General features: G+C 36.9%; 1 protein-coding gene across 1 annotated transcript; it reads right to left on the bottom strand.

Moving 5' to 3' along the window:
* Positions 1-16477, bottom strand: spop (speckle type BTB/POZ protein). Its single transcript, XM_032574962.1, has 10 exons — positions 16392-16477; positions 10395-10611; positions 9945-10066; positions 8541-8692; positions 7707-7834; positions 7456-7633; positions 5969-6024; positions 4894-5016; positions 3579-3721; positions 1-1594 (listed from the first exon to the last, which is right to left on the bottom strand). Exons 2-10 carry the CDS (start codon positions 10470-10472, stop codon positions 1450-1452), a joined length of 1125 nt encoding a protein of 374 aa, XP_032430853.1. The 5' UTR covers positions 10473-10611; positions 16392-16477; the 3' UTR covers positions 1-1449.
* Between the last annotated feature and the right edge of the window lie 239 nt (positions 16478-16716).

Below are 16716 nucleotides of genomic sequence, written 5' to 3'. Positions count from 1 at the left end.
TGCGTTCAATAAAAAATAGTTGTGGTTTATTTTTTTTCTGGGAACAAAAAAATGGCAACAGCTAAGTGTCACTTCTCAAAATCAGAAATATCTACAGGAAAAGAAACAACGGTTCCTTCTATCGTTACAATTTTCCAACAGTTTGAAATGAAAACTTCAAATGTACAGCCATGGCTAAAAACAAAAGAAAAGAAAAACAAAGTACAACCCCTTAAATTCAAGGGTTTTACCCATTTTGTACATATTTAGGGGGTGTACTTAATTTTTTTGTACCAAACTTTTTCCATTTTAATAAATAGTGGTGGAATCTGAGGTTTGGTTTAAATAATTTCTTAGCCTGTTAAACAACAGGAAATTTAAACATTAAAACCCAGGAACTGACTGAGGGTGTACTTTCTTTTCACATTGACTGTATTTTCTGTAGTTCAGGACTTCCTTTTTTTTGTTTTTGTCTGCAATCGATATATTCTGAACATTAAAACGTGTTCATTGTAATCTCATTTCCCTTTAGTCTTTATGCTGCAAAGAAAAACGCTCTCGGTCCTGAAACACAAATATATATCTGCGCTATTTCCTATGGAAGCGAAAAAACAAAACAGCGTGTCTGACCGAACCCTTTGTTGTTGTTTTAAATATCCGTAACCATTTCCAGACGTTGTTCTCAGACTTCATGAGAAACACCAACGACATCTAGTTGTGCGTTTCTTTTATTTCTTTATGCTTCCTGGCGTTCAGAAGACAGAAAAATGGACGCCGGTGTTTGTTTGAGTCACTTGCAGACAGATTTTCTTAAAGGGAACTTGTTGTTGTTGTTGGTGGTGGTTGTGGTCCAGCTGGGTCCGTTGTGTGCTTGCCTACAGTATATCTAGGTTGCCGCTGGTTACGGGTTGGCGAGGGCTGATTTGTGGCGTTAGTGCAATTTTTCTTTTTCCCCCAAGTTTTACTGGGAACTTTTCGATTTTGACTAGCCCTTGGTTTTCTTTTCGGGGTTTCCAGTTTGTAACCGGAGCCCTCCCTACAGAGTCCTCGAGTCTCTTGGGTGGATCGCGCTATTCGCTTTACGATAAAACAGACACTTTATTTGCCCCCGCGCTCCAAATCTGCGAATTTTGAGGGGGCGCTCCGCTCTTCCTTGGATACGCGAGGAAAAAAAAATAATAATAATAATAAAAAAAAAAAGGAGAACAACATCAGAACCGGGGAGCAAGAAGAAAAACAGGGTTCTGCGGGTTTTATTGTAAACACTAAAAGATCCACGTTACAATCCCCTCCTCCTCCTCTTCCTCTTCCTCTTCTTCTTCTTTAAAAAGACAGGATACAGCAGGTTCTGGGTGGTAGTGTTGTAGGTAACATCAAGGAGACTGGTTATCCCTGTGTGTCTGGGAGCTTTTGTCTGTGCGTGTGTGTGTGAGAGAGAGAGAGAGCGAGCGAGAGTGTGTTTTGTTGCCTTTAGGATTGTTTGAGGCGCTTGCGGGGCGGTCCGAGGAAGGGGCACTGGGCGGACGCCAGCGAGCGGTAAGCTTCGGCCACCAGGTGCGGATGGGAGGCGACCATCGACTTCCAGCCGGCGGTTTCCATCACCTCCGCTGCGTGGCTGGAGGGACGAGAGACAGAGGTCACCAGAGGTCAAACTGAACCGCCTGGCACATGTAGAAAAAATGGTTCTCATAGCTGGACATTCATTTCAAATAAAAAAAGAAAAGGAAATAAAAATTTTTATTTCCTTTTGGTCCCCAAAGGAAATTAAATGCTGTTCACTATAATCATAATTATAAGTTTGTTTTTTTATCTGTTAACCTTTAAGGTTCGTAATAAAGTCCAGATTCCTGATTTCTTCAACTTAAGTAGAAATCAGGAAAAAAAAAAAACATTCTGTAAAAAATGTAAATTAAAAATAAAAAAGAATCAATAAATAAGAGAATTAAAAAAAAAACCATTAAAAATCAGTTGGAATACCAAAAAACGAAGGATGAACCGATCGATCGATATCAATATTGATAACCGATATCAATATCGGTTATCATACACCGATATTGTATCGGTGTATGATACAATATCATACACCGATATCATATCATAAAATAAATCAGTTTTATTTTTCTGAATTTCACATTTTCCATTTAATCATATTTATTGTTATGGAGAGAATGAAAACGGTAGTTTGTTTACTAACCAGCTGTTCCAGACAAACTACAGTTTACTAACAAACTGCCGTGATCCGGCAGAACATTGAATGTTTTCTTTTAAATATTTTTTCTAATCAATAACTATTAAAAAAAATCAATCATTAAAAATAAAACAAATCTATAGAAAATTCAAATTCAAAATAAAAAAAATCAATAAATAAGAGAAAGTCCCAGTATTCCCACTTCCAAAGAATATCAACATATTTTAATAAATATCTTCCACAACGTTTTTCTGAAAAAAGGGCTTTACAAGATACTTAAAGCATCTCTGTTATGAACTAAAACTCCTGATATTTTGAGGTTTTTTGACATTTTAAAATGTTTTAGAGTTGAACTCAACACCAAAATTTGTCCATCATAGAAACGTTGCATTATTTTACCAAACAATCTGCAAATCTGCTTAATTTCTTTCCTGTATTTCATTCAGCACACAAAACAACAAAACATAAACATAAAATATTAGAAATGCATTAAAAGATGCAAATGAACAAATAATTAAATTATTTTTTTAAATAAGAAAATAAACATTTTATTACCTAAAATGCAGTAACAGAATCCCTTTAGTGAAAGTTTGATTAATTCCAGGAAATCTGCAGCTAAAAATACTTTAACATCAACATGTGAAAATTCTGGCTTTTCTGTGGAGCTGCTGATTATTTCTGGATTAACTGATTGACAATTAGATAGAAACATTTCCCTAAAAGGAGATTTCTGTTTTTAAGAAGTTGAACCTTGACCTATAACAGACATTTGAATAGTTTGGGTCGAACATATTTACAGTTTTGGCTTAATTGCTGTGATGTTCTTTCAGAAATTGGTCTCTTTTTTGAGTCTGTGTACTCCATTTATCGATTACTAAATGAATTGATAGTTACTTCAACAATCGATTAATTGTGATTAATCACTTCGCCCGTATGTGAATCCTCACAAAAAACTACATTTATCATGATGAATCAGTAAAAAACATTCAGTATTGAGAAAGGGGTAGTGCGTTTCTTCATCATATTTTGTCTATTTATGTTTCTTACCACTAAAGCAAACATTTTTGTGACCCATCGTCGGCTCCTACACAAAGTCTGTGTGAGCCAGAAGTCTGTAAAGACACGTGATCGATCTTTATCACACATCCCGTCTCTGCGGCAACAGAGGAGGTGGCAATGGGGCGCGGCGAGGAGTCAGGATGCCCCGATCCTTCGGGAACATTCGCCACGCTTTAATAACATCAAACCCGCCACTTCGCCGAGACACGTGTGAAATTAAATCAGGAACTCTAACAAACCAGAGTCCTGGTGCCGTCTGAAAGGAAGAAACGAGATTAAACGAGCTGACACGACGCGAACACGGCGGACCTGTGAGGCGCGACGAAGAGCGGCCGTCTGTGTGTGAACTCACTAGTTGATGAAGTCGACCGCCTGCGTTTTGAGCTGGTCGGCGCTGTGCAGGTCGGCCAGGATGAGGATCTCGGCGGCGTTCTCCACGGACAGGCTGGTGCACAGCGCGTCTTCGCACATGACCTTGAGTCTCTCCAGAGCGTACTGAAAGAAGACAGAGACACAGAGGCTTCAGTGTTCCCTATACTTACCTCTATTTTATAGCAACAAAATTTTAAATCTAACTTCTGACAGAGAAAACTGGTTATAAGAGGAGGATAGTGCAGCTACAAAAAATGTACTCAGGTAAAAATAGCACTACTTGAACTGGAGGTGCAACCCTGTGAATTCTGAATCAATTTTAAAGTGCGTTTAAACTGAATGTTTCCTATTTGAATGTTGCTTGTTCTTGTTTACATTTAAAAATTACGCAAAATCCATAACCGCAATGTCGCGGAGAAACAGCACCGTTAGCAAAGTGAAACCTGGAGTTGTGGGTTTTATTATTAATTCAGTGCAATGCACCACAAAAAAGGAAGGAAAAAAACCGCAGAAAACCATTGAGGAATAACTCATATTCTTATTTCTTCTCGCTTTTTGTGCCGGCTACGCTACACGCAGACTCGTTGCTGTAGCAACTGACAACAACGCCGCTTTACGTTTCAGGTTTCAACACCAAACATTTCCCACATGAAGAACCGAACATTCAGTCCGTTACAGTTTTATGTTTTCAGGCTCGATGTTTGTTTTGAGATTAATAACATCAAAGAGTGTCGCCTTTTTTTGTTTTTTATCTGAAACGAAACACACCGAATTCCACAGCACATCTACATGTTACGGTTTTCAAAGTCAAGCTAGCATAACAGAACTGCTGCCCTCTCCCTATATATATTTCTTTCTCTTAAATAAACTTTTTCCTGGCCTTGATATCTAGTTGTTGCAGTGTTGACAATTAGTAGGGACGCAAAGCACCGCGTCCCTTTTCTTTTTATATATCAGGGGTACAATTAAGATTTAGCGCCTTATATTGACAACCTGTCAGCTAAAACCAAAGCTATTCATCGTCAGCTAACAGTTGGGCGGCTGTTTTCCCCATGGTATCAATTTTTAACAATAGCCAGGCAGAAGATCATAAACAATTGGATATAATAAACAGTAATTGTAGAAACTTAAATGTAGCTGCATTTCGAAATGCGTTACCTGGTGTATGTGACCTGAATCACACTGGAAATATTTACAAATGACATGTTTTCTACCTGCTTAATGAAGAATATAATAAAATATCTACTGCTGAAATGTCTTCATTCCAACCTATGAGGAGAAAGTGAGTGCATTACCTTATCGGCTGCTGCTAGCAGGTCGTCGGCCATCTTGTCCAGGTTGGGAGCTTTGTCTGTGTAAATGAAGCACATCATCTCCTTGAAAACTTCTGGCTCCACGTCGTTGATCTCCACACGATTCTGACGAAGGAGGACGGTTGATTAATGAGATTTATTAAAACCCTGTTTGTGATCAGTAAAACTTTAGTTATTCCAGTGAATAAGGGAATTTCATAGGTATTTTTTCACAGCTATTCAACTTTGACTTTTATTATTTTTCACTGATAACAGATGCTTGAAACACAGATTGTGAAACATTCACTTAAAATTTTATTTTTGTTCTTGTGTCCAGAGTTTCTACACATTTTCCACTTTGAAATTTCATCCTTCTTCAGGTTTTTCCCCATCAGTTTTAATAACATTTGAAAAGGAAAAAAATAACATTTACCTGCTTAGTTTTTACCTATAATTTCTGCAACAAATCATGAAAGAACACCGCACTAAAGAAAAGGTGGTGAGGAGCTAATCCGTAGGGTTTTTTCTTTCCTTTTTTCTCATTTTCTGGTATTTTTTTTTCAAAATGTGTTGTTAAATTTTCACTTAATTATCCTAAATATACAATAAATCAATTAAAACGAACGCTGGGACACGTCAGCCCTTTTATTGTATTTGTAAAGATATCAAGTTATGTGCTTCATCAAAGACAAATTATGCCACTTTAGTGAAAACCAATGTAAATATGATCTAATTGTACATTTTTTCAAATTAATACATTTACATTTAAAATTAAAAGTATCTCTGCTGGTCTGACTAAACAAACAAAAATCAGTGGGGCTGTAATTTCATCTCTTGTCGTCAACAGAAGAGGTGAAAAAGCAATTCTCTGTTTCTGTGGCTCTGACAGTGAAGGATGAGTCCCGACCCCCGAGTGAAAGCGGGACAATTGCGTTTGGGTTTCACTATCATCCAGTTTCTGCAAACACCTTTCTGTTGCAGCTGTTCAGTGACACGCAATCTTTCAAAAATTGGAAAATTACAGCCATCAAGGAACAAAACAAGCTAATTTTTTAGGAGAGGGACGGTTCGGACTCACCTTTTTGCTCTCCTCCATCTCGTGCTCAAACATGGCGCTGAATACAGGGGAACGCGCTGAAACAGAGGAAACAATATCAAGCACTTTTGAGCACATGCAAGCTTGTTTTAAGTCAATTATTCCTTAACAAATGACATGACGTCGGCTCCGCCCCCATGCGGAAGTAGAGCAGTCCCCCGACAACCACACCGTTATTAAGGCAGACTAACGGACCTCAGTGCGTTACCCTAGACATTTTTTGAGTCAATTTCGCCTTATAAACCAACACTGAGGCAAAGACGGCGGGCAAGAAAATTCTGTAACTAGTCCTACGTCAGGTCTGTAAGGTTGTTAGCAGGAAATAACGGAAAAATCAACGATAAAGCCCAAGAGGAAAAAATGAGGGACAAAAAAGTCTGATTGGATGTAAGTGTGAACGCTGCGGGACAAAATGGGTGAGTAATTACTTAAATAATACCGGCTTGTGAAAATCCGCCTTCAGGAAAATGCTTAGAAATAAACAATAGTATGAAACGGTGTTGAAATGCCAAGATAGCAGGTTAGCGCAGTCTGTTTTCATGCTGCCATAGAGCGACTGTTGGAATCTATACGCATAAAATCCAGCATAACTACCTTCACTTATTGATCTGGAAATGATTAGATGTTTAGCATTGTTACTTTAATCTAACTGAGTTGTGAGCCGTTAGCACAGAGTTATCAGTAAGAATCGTTACTGAAGGTAATTACTACCAGTTACCTTCGTGGTGCTGACTAACGTGGTAGTTCCCGTCCATCGGTTTCATTTAACTGGACGTGAGGTCGGCTGCAGTCCATGATCCATTTCTTGCGTTATTCCAGACTCCTTTTTGATTTTGGAAATGTGATAAATTGTATTCCACCCTCTGTATGTTCTGGGTGATGGCTGTTGGGATTGAATATTACCCACTGACAACTTGGACCGTGATTATCTATTATTTTCCTCAAAATCGCTGTGACTGCAGAGTGTTTTCTATGATAGAAACTGTCAATACTGTTGGAGAACTGTACTTGGAATGCTGATTGGTCAGTTTCTGACAAATGCCCTGGAATGATTGGGGGAGGATTGCTCTATGTCAGCAGGGGGCGGAGCCGGCGTCATGTCAATTCCAGACCGAACCTATCAGCGATGACCCAGACAAATTATTGTAATAACCCCCAGACTTTGTGCTATCTGAAAAATTCCAACAGTTTTGGAAAGGGGAGACGTTGCGCTTTCCAGCCAACGTCGGGTTATTACGGTAATTTCACTCCCACCGTAGCAGGAAGTGAAATTAACTGGAGGTAAACTGCGAAAATAACTTCCTAGATACTGAAAGTTCTAGTTGTTATGGATAAATCGGAAAATATATTTACACACAGGACATTTAAAGAACTGCATACAATTAAAATAAGCAAAAATATCCAGGCGGAAATTTGAAACTTAGGACTTGGAGGGTTTCAGGGTTAACCTGATGGGTGTGTTTGTTTACCTGCCAGGATGGCTTTGTGGGCCTGAAACTCCTGTCCAGCCACACACAGGGAGCAGTCTGTGAAGCGCGAGTTCTCCCACAAGCCACCCAGCTCGTCCGCTAGCCGGCAGTCCGGTACCTTCACCATGTTCATCGTGTTCTGACCCGATATGTTGACCGAGTCCTGCACAACGCTCACCTGAAGGAAGCAAAGCCGCAGCTGAAACACAGCTCAGTAAACGCGATGAAAGCGGGAGAAAAATCAGCGTTACCTCGCAGAACAGCGTTAGCTTATCGTCAGGTAGGAGACCGTTAGCCTCGTCCAGGAGGAAGTCTCTCCGGATGAACTTCTTAAAGCCCCAGTCTTTTCCCTGGACGAAGCGGTACGCCCTCTGGCTTTCTGCAGACGGACAAAGAAATGGTTCAACATTTAAAAGAAATACACTGTAAAAAATTATCATTTTAAAATGTTACCACAGGTGGGAGGACTATCCAAAAATTGTACTCAAGTAGGAGTAATACAACATATTTTTACTCAAGTAAAAAGTAGCTGTCCAAGAAATTACTCAAGGAAAGTAAAAAGGTATTAGGTAAAAACATTACAAAATAATTAATCAAATCCTAAATCATTAATTGTTTTTAAATTACATCATCAGATGAACCAAAAAAAGTGGAAATTTTCGCATTTTAAAGATGAAAATGACAAGTAACAAAAATAATGAAATCAGGCAAAAGGAAAAGAAAGAAAACTTATGAAACTTTAACAGAAACTGCAGGTGTGTCTGTGTCTGGTGAATTTTTGGTTAAAACATGTTTGTTTTTCACTCAGTGGGTAGAAAATCCAGACATTTTGCTCCAGTAAGAGTAAAAATACTTCACAATAAAATTACTCAGAAGTACAGCATAGTAAAAATACTTCTATAAGTACATTTGTTCAAAAATGTTACTCGCGTTAATATAACTAGTTACTACCCAGCTCTGAATGCTCCATAATGTTAATTCAAATAGCTTGTTTTGTTCTTGTTTCCTGCCCTTTGATATACAGGGCATTATAACTAAACTATATTATTATTATTATTATTATTATTATTAATGTTTTTGCTCACCCATTGCTTTGGTCTCCTCCCCCTTGGCGTTGAGGATGGAGAACTTGAACTTTGCTCGCACCTCTGCTTTTGGACAGCTGACCAGCAGCAGGTACAGAGACAGGTAATCTTTGCTTTCCTCATCCAGGCCTTTGGGATTCACTCGCAAACACCTGAGGAAAAAAAGAAATAAGCAGTTTAAACCTCCTGTTGGTGCTAACCGACCCAAAACGTACTGTTTTCACTGGAAGAATACTTCACCTACAAAATGGGAAAATGTCTTGTTGTAAGTGAAAAAATCTGCTAGTAGAACTAGAACTTGGTTGCTAGGTGACGGGCTGGGATTGGCAGGTGTTGCTAGGTAACGGTTGTGAGACACACTGCCAGTGGAACTAGCACTTTTTCATTAATATCAAGAAATTATTGGCATAAAAAAAGCTCCTATTTCCTGCTGAACAGCTACTTCTAATTTATTTTTGTCTCGTTTAAACTGTACTAAGTTATATTCAGAAGAAATTAAGAGCAAAAAAACTTGGTAAGATTTGTATTTTTTTTTGCACTACGGAGAATGGTTTAGCTCAAAGTTTAATTCTAATTCATAATTTCTAGAATGGCACCATTCATGGAGCAGCTCCATTATGTTAGCCCTGATTTGCTGTTTTTTTTTTTAGATATTATGATAATTATTTTTTCTTTGAGGCGTTGCATGTTTGGACAATTATTCCCTCTGGTGTTGTTCGCATCTCATCACCATTCTTTCTTCAATGATACTTCAATGATACGAGTTACGGCAACATTTAGTTTTTCTTTGAGGTAAATACAGTCATTTTGAATTGAATACTCATATGTTACAACGTCCTAGTCGTTGTAACATATTTAAGTCCTGACTTAAATCCAACTGAAAATCGCTGGCAAGATTCGAAATCCAGCTAAATTTAGCAAAGAATTGGAAAAAAATGTCCAGATTCAAAATACTTGTAGATTAAATTACAGCAAAAGATAAATTTAAGGGACTAAACACAACAGCAGAGATATGAAGGTTCAGGTTCTCACCCAGGAAACTAGCCAAATGCGGTGTTAGCATTGTCTTATAATGTTTTCATGTTTAAAAAAGTTGACAGAATATTTTGGAAATAAAACATCAACAACAAAGAAAATAGATTAATAGAAGGTTATGCCATTATCTTTTTAAATAGGTAATTGTATACTAAAGATTAATAATGTTTTATATTGCTTATACTGCTACTGTTGTACATATAAAAAAATTATAATTTAAAATAAACAGGTAACACTTAGCCTGGCAGGGGAGGAAGTAAAGCCTGGTGGCCCGCCAGGCTTATAATACACTGGGGAGTAAAAATATGAAGTTTGATTTCCAGCCTGTATTTTGTGTTTTTTTAACAGAATATTTCCTGTTATTCTCACCATTTGAGTTTGTCGTTGGCCCCAGAAGAGAAGGTCGAACTCTTGATGACTTCGCCCATTTCCTCACGACAGAAGCTGAAGTTGTTGATGGTCCACATGTAGGAAAACTTCACCACTTTGATCTGTTAGACAGAGACGACGCAGCAAAAGATTGAGGTGTTTTATGATAGATAAATGCCTGAATTTATTTATTCAAGAACTGTTTTACTTTCTTAAGGTAAGTTTTCAAACTTTTCATACACAACATATTTATCAATAAGCTCCTTTTTAAACTTTGTTTTGTTCCAAAGTTTTATCTTTGCATTAAAAGTTTCATGTCAGTCTTATGCACAACTCTTCAAATAAAGTATTTCTGTCTCTTTTTAGTTTTTAGTTGGTGTCTGAAATTATCAACTGCAAATAACGTTTACAAGCATTGTCACAGAATTGTGCAGGTTGAAATCATCTTACCTGCGTGTAGCACCAGCTCTCGGCCACGGGCCCGCTGGACATTTCCGCAGGGGGCGGCGGACTCGGGACCCTGGACATTGCCAGTGTGACAGAGGGAGGAGTGGGACACAAGGGTGAAGAAGAAGGAGAAGAGCTGGAATGTGACACTTCCTCTAGTCAGCGTCGGGTCCCGACGTCCATCTGCATCGGTGAACAGCAGAAGGAAGCAGGGCGCCCCCTACAGGCAGAACCAGACACAGTAGAGTCAGTATTATTATTATTCAGTTCATGTTGCAGGATGAGAAACTGTCTCTGAGTATCGTTTTAATGTCGGGGCGTAAAAATAAACAAGGATCCTGGTTCACCTGAACAGAAAGAATCAAGTTTAAAATGAATTTATTTATACAATAAATTAATTTCATTGTATAAATTATACAAGTTTTACCAAAGAAAGAAAGAAAGGAAGGATGGGCAGATGGAAGGAAGGAGAGAGAGAAGGAGGGAGGGAGAAAAACAAGAAAAAAGAAAGAAGGAAGGAAGGAATAAAGAAAGAAAGAAGGGAGGGAGGGATGAAGGAAGTTGTTATTTGTTCTGTGCGATCAGGCGGAGCTGATGGATTCTGTCATGAGGAATTCATGACACAATTTAATCTTCATTATTTACAACTGACATTGTTTCAATATCAATATGCCGCCTTAATCTGGGATCATAATCTGTCATCAGAACCAATCAATGGGATTAAAGTGAAATATAAAATATTCAACAATAAATAAATTAGATTCAAAGTTACTAGAACAGACAGATAGATAATTAGACTTTGGTCTGAATTTTAAATCAAAGTTATTGAGAAAATCAGTCGATAATTTGCCCTGAAATACTCAGGAACAAATTAATCAATCCAGATTTCCATCTATCAATGAATAAATTATCATAAATTATCAGCAGCAGCTTTTCTTATTCTGCACCAGGTGAGACGGAGAGAGAAGATGACCAGCGAAGAAAGCGCAGAGGGAGACGATTAAAGGAAAAGTGAAATGAAAAATCAAGAGGTGGATGAAGGATGGAGCCGCATCTGTGGAACCATTCACCAAGATAAATTGGAACAAAAAGAGGTTAGATGGAGGCGGCAGAAAATCAAAGAAACGCATGAAAGAGAAATCAAATCCAGATCTACAGACAGGAGAGGAAACTTTAAACCTGCAGGTGGGAAACGACACCCAGAGCAGGCAGAGTACCCAAAAAATACTCAATAAGAGTAAAAAAGTATTTGGTGAAAAGTACTGAGTAACTAACCAAGTTATCAATCATTTAGTATTTAAAAATTACATAATAATATAAAGTTAAGAGGAAATTTTGGTATTTTAAGGGTTAAATTGACAATAATTCATATAAGTAACAGAAAATAACAAATCAGTTTCTTTCCAAATAAAACGTACAAAACTATAACAGAAACTGTAAGTGTGTGTCTGTGTCTGGTAAATTTTTGGTTTGTTTTTCATTCAGTGGGTAGAAAATCCAGAAATTTTAGGAGTAGAAAGAGTAGAAATACGTCATAATAAAATTACTCAAGTAAATTGTAGTAAAAAAAATACTCCTAAAAGTACATTTACTACCCAACTCTGACAATGAAATACAAGATGTTTAAAAAAAGCTAAATAAAATGGTAAATGGAGACTCAAGAACATTGAAATAATAGAAAATAAACACAGTAAGGTATCCAGAAAAGTTATGAAATAAAACAGAATCGGTTTCATTTGCTGCACAGAGCAGTCAGAGTTTATAACCTATTATTTATGAAATAAACAAATAGGCCTGTCATAACAAGCAATAAATCAATTAATCGCACAGTAAATTAAAACGAGCTCATTAAATTTCCATTTGATTTATCATATCAACAGACACTACACATTTACAAAGTACTACACTGGACTCTTTTCCTATTTTTTCTTTATTGTAAACCCAATTCTAACATCTGTATTTTTTATTTATTATATGACAATAAAAAATTTAAATAAAAAGAAGATAATTCTGCTATTGATACCAACAAACAAACATCAGAATATTGATGAAATGAAGCTTTAATTTGCTAAAATTCACCCGGAAATATTTGCTTTATGCACCAAGATGTTGTAATTTATCAGCCCACTTTGTTGAGAACAAACATCCACAACAGCCAGACATTTGACCTGAAGGTAAAAAAAAAAAAAGTGAAATTTGAAAACATGTGGGACAGAAAGTTGCAGTTATGTCCTTTTCATCGACATTTCACATAAGAAAGAAGAAATCAATCTCCGCTCCAAATTAAAGACTGAAAGTATGAAGGCATTTCAGAGCGCAATTTCCAAGAGAGATGAAAAAACTGCAGCGCTTGTCAAAGTGTCAGCGAACACAACGTCTGTTTCCAAAGCGCCGGTCTGTGAGGACGGCGGCGAGCCAAAGACGAACCTTAAAGCTGTAATTGGTACAGGAGCCGGGATCGATTGCAACGAGCGCGCTCGGCCTCAGTGGAAGCGATTTCATATTCTGCCCTCGGTCACGGCGCTTCTCCTTCCCTAAAAACTCAATCTCAGTGAGGTATGAACTATTGATTCTGCTGCAGCGACCGGCTCGCCTCGCTTTCATCCCCCCACCAACAACGGTCCTCCGACTTTGTGCGGACCCGCAATTACAGCGAAGGGCAAAATAAAAAAGAAAAAAGAAAGAAAGAAAGCATTAGCAGCCGGCCTTCACCTCCTCCCATCTGTGGCTCCCAACAAAAACTCTGCTGTTTTCTCCACACCTGGCAGGTTAAACGCAGGAGGGACCCCAATGCATAACTAATGCCTCCGCTCACCTCGTTCAGACAATTCAAGCTCTACACTTCATTTATTTTACATTTAAACCTGGCCTGCAACTTGCAATTATTCTGACGATTAATCGATTTATCGAATAAAAAAAATTGCCACATTCTGCTGATTCAATCAAAGATGCAAATAAACAAATATTCAATTCCTTTTTATTAAGAAAATAAACATTTTAAAATGCAATAGCAGCATTTGTTTAGTGAACGCTGAATCATTTGTAACATAAGATGCATCAGCTCAGCCTTTCCTTTACTTCTCATAAACACAGCGTGGCGCTCATCGCTTTATTTTTATGTTTGTTTGTTTTTATTAACCGATTAATACCCGGATAACAAAAGTACTCAATAGGAGACTTTGTACAAAATTTAAACCAGGTGCAGCTAAAACTGTCACTTGAGGAAATCTTGGTTGAAAATATTTAACGACAAATGTGTGATTTTTATATCTTAAATGCAAAATGTCTATATGTGTATTATGTTTTCTATATATTTATATTCCAGTCAATAATTAATTGCTTATTAAATTAGTTGACTATTATTGGTAATTGTATTGGGGTTCATTTTTGGGTTAACCAATGAGTAAAATTACATTTGATCTTCTATGCAAAATGTGTTTATTTTCTTAATATCTGCTCAGAGTATGTTGTTCTTTCAGCAAGTCACCTTTTTTTGAGTTTGTACTCTCCAGTTAACAATTAATCAATTACTAAATTGGTTGACAGTTATTTCAATAATCAGTTAATCACACTTGATAGTGATTAATTGATTCAGTCCTAGTATGTATATGTGTATATTTCATTACAGTTTTGGATAATTACTGTCCTGAGTATGTTGTTCTTTAAGAAAATGGCCTTTTTGAGTCTGCATGCTCTAGTTAATAATTATCAGTCACTAAATTGGTTGACGATTATTTAAATAATTGTTTAATCACAATTAATCAATTCAGCCCTACTATATCCAAGGCACAAACTTCAGATTTTTATGTCTGTATGAAAATTTGAGAGCAGTTGTTATTTTCCTTTTTCTCCACATTCATGCGTTTTGTGTTGATCCATCCCATAAAATCCCAATAAGAAGCTTTAAGGTTCATGGCTGTAAAGTGACAAAATGTGAAAAAGTTCAACAGGTTTGAGTAAAAGAAATGGATGAGCCAGTTCTTCCAGTCAGGACTGATTCTAGCTGTCATGTTAGCTTCTTGCTAAGTGTTTAAATCTTGAAACAACTACTGCAGCAAACACTACCACAAAGCAAGACCCTGACACTGGGGCAAAATTTACATTTTCAGTTATAATAAATAGAAACTCTGATTTATTGTGTGTGTCACATTTAGGTGAGTCCATTTATTCCTTACAAGCCGCTTCAGATTCAAGGCTGGGAAGGTGAAGGGTGACTGAAAAGTCCAACTGAGAGCAAAATACTTTTCACAGCTGTTTGCATAAAAATACTACAATGTTTTTAACGTGGTAAACTGTTTAGCTGAGAAGATAACAACAGACTGCTGCGTTGCCAAAAAGCACTGCAAGACGATACGAAAGCTATTAGCCTCCGTGTCCAGACAATGTTTATACCAACCGTGAAACACAAATTTAGATTAAATTTCACTTCGTTTTATAAGTATATTAATATTATGTAACTGAAACAGGTGATATGCATCGACAAGTTCTGCTAAATTTTAAAAAATGACTTTCAAGCCATTAAATAAGCTTAAATGTGTAAATTTGACTTAATATTTTCAGAACAGACTGAATGAAAGACTCACCAAAACATTCATAAACAAGAGTAACTCAAACACAATATAATTTCCTAAACGCAGGTGGAAAACAAGCAAAAACAATCAGTTAAATAAAACTCCTACAAACTTTAAGTTTATGAAGGAATAATGGGCATTTTTTCCTTCAGAAATGTTGATTCACTTCTTTGTTGTTTCGCCAAACTTTACCAAAAATAAAAACAAGTCTTAAAAGTTTATGTGGATATTTTTCATTCAGTTTACGTTTGTCAATGCAGGCAAATCTTATAGAGAAATGAGGTGAGAAACAACAAATAAGAGCAACAAAATGTCAACAACAGGAATGATTATCGTGATTAATTCAACAGTCATTCCTATATCTTAACAAATGTTAAGTTATTCTCGGTAAATAACTTAACATTGCTTCCAAAACAAAGCTTTGTTTGTTCACATGCCGTTTTCATGTTTTATATTGAAAAAAATTTTTTTGAAAAAGTGTTTCTTCTGTGTGTTCTACTTTATATTGCAATTATACTAATTACTAGGTTGTTGTTTTTTTTTGTTTTCATTCGTATTAGTCTTAGAAGTACCTGAATTTGCATATAACTTCATATTTTTGACAGATGAAATTAAAAATATCTATATCTGATGTACTTCAGTAGCTTTTGTACAGAATACTTTTTACTCTTGGCTGCTACTTTTTACTTTAGAGTAACAATATGCTGCAGTAGCGCTACTCTTGTTTGTCTGTGGTGTATCAGTAATATCTTACTAAACTTTATCATGTCATCTTTGAAACAACAATAAAACCAACCAGCTGGTGAGCCTGTCAGTGTCTGGGCTGCTTCGTTAATTACTTGGGAGGTAAAATACGAGCCCCAACATAAACCACTAACAAATATGCTATAATGTATTGAGTAAAAGATCGTAAATGATACGTATAAAAGGGCCACGACACAAAATGTCATATCCTATATTTTAAATGTGAACCTCAAATTTACTTTCATTTAAAAATAACCGATTTTGCATGAAGTCCAAAACTCTTAAGATGCTCTAAACTTTAACACTTTAGAGTTAGTCATTGCAGGCGGAGCAGGTAGTTAACCTGCTAGCAATACACACAGCCTCCACCTCACTTCATTTCAATTTAAAACACCCAGGAAGACGAAAGGGACAGTTTTAAATGACAAATGACAGCGTCCGACCCTGATAAAACTACAGAAAGCCCATCAATAATCCACGGTAATCTAACGGTAACATGGCAGCTAATTCCACAGAGCTGGTCTCGGTTAGCTTCCCTCCTGTAGCAGCTAACCCGAGACAAACAATAACACCGGGACTTTTACGCCAATTGATAAATAATAGCGACACAACCGTCCCCATCGTGGGGTTACAAGTTATTAATCCTAAAATTATTATTTTTGGGTTAATCTGTGGACAAACTCACCTTTAAGTCGGGTCCAATTAAAACGTTTGCCGACCGGGATTTTCTGTTGTTGTTAGCTAGTGACAGCTCTCCATAATCACGTTCCAAGAACAACGCCCCTGGTGTCAAGGCGTGGAATTACAGCCCAGTTACAATAAAAACAAGCTTTTCTCATATTAGTGCAAAATAAATTGGTTAATTTTCATCCTAATGTATAAAAAAAACTGAAATTGAATACTATGCATGCTTTTGAGTCAACAGCTTGAGTTTAAGTTAGCTGCAACCAGCGAACATCCATGGAAATATTGCACATTATTTAGCAGAAAGCATTTCCAATTGGACTTCA

This window comes from Xiphophorus hellerii, chromosome 10 (genome assembly GCF_003331165.1).
Source record: "Xiphophorus hellerii strain 12219 chromosome 10, Xiphophorus_hellerii-4.1, whole genome shotgun sequence".
Classification (NCBI taxonomy): domain Eukaryota; kingdom Metazoa; phylum Chordata; class Actinopteri; order Cyprinodontiformes; family Poeciliidae; genus Xiphophorus; species Xiphophorus hellerii.
Note: the sequence above shows the minus strand (reverse complement) of the source record. Positions and strands in the feature narration are given on the sequence as shown.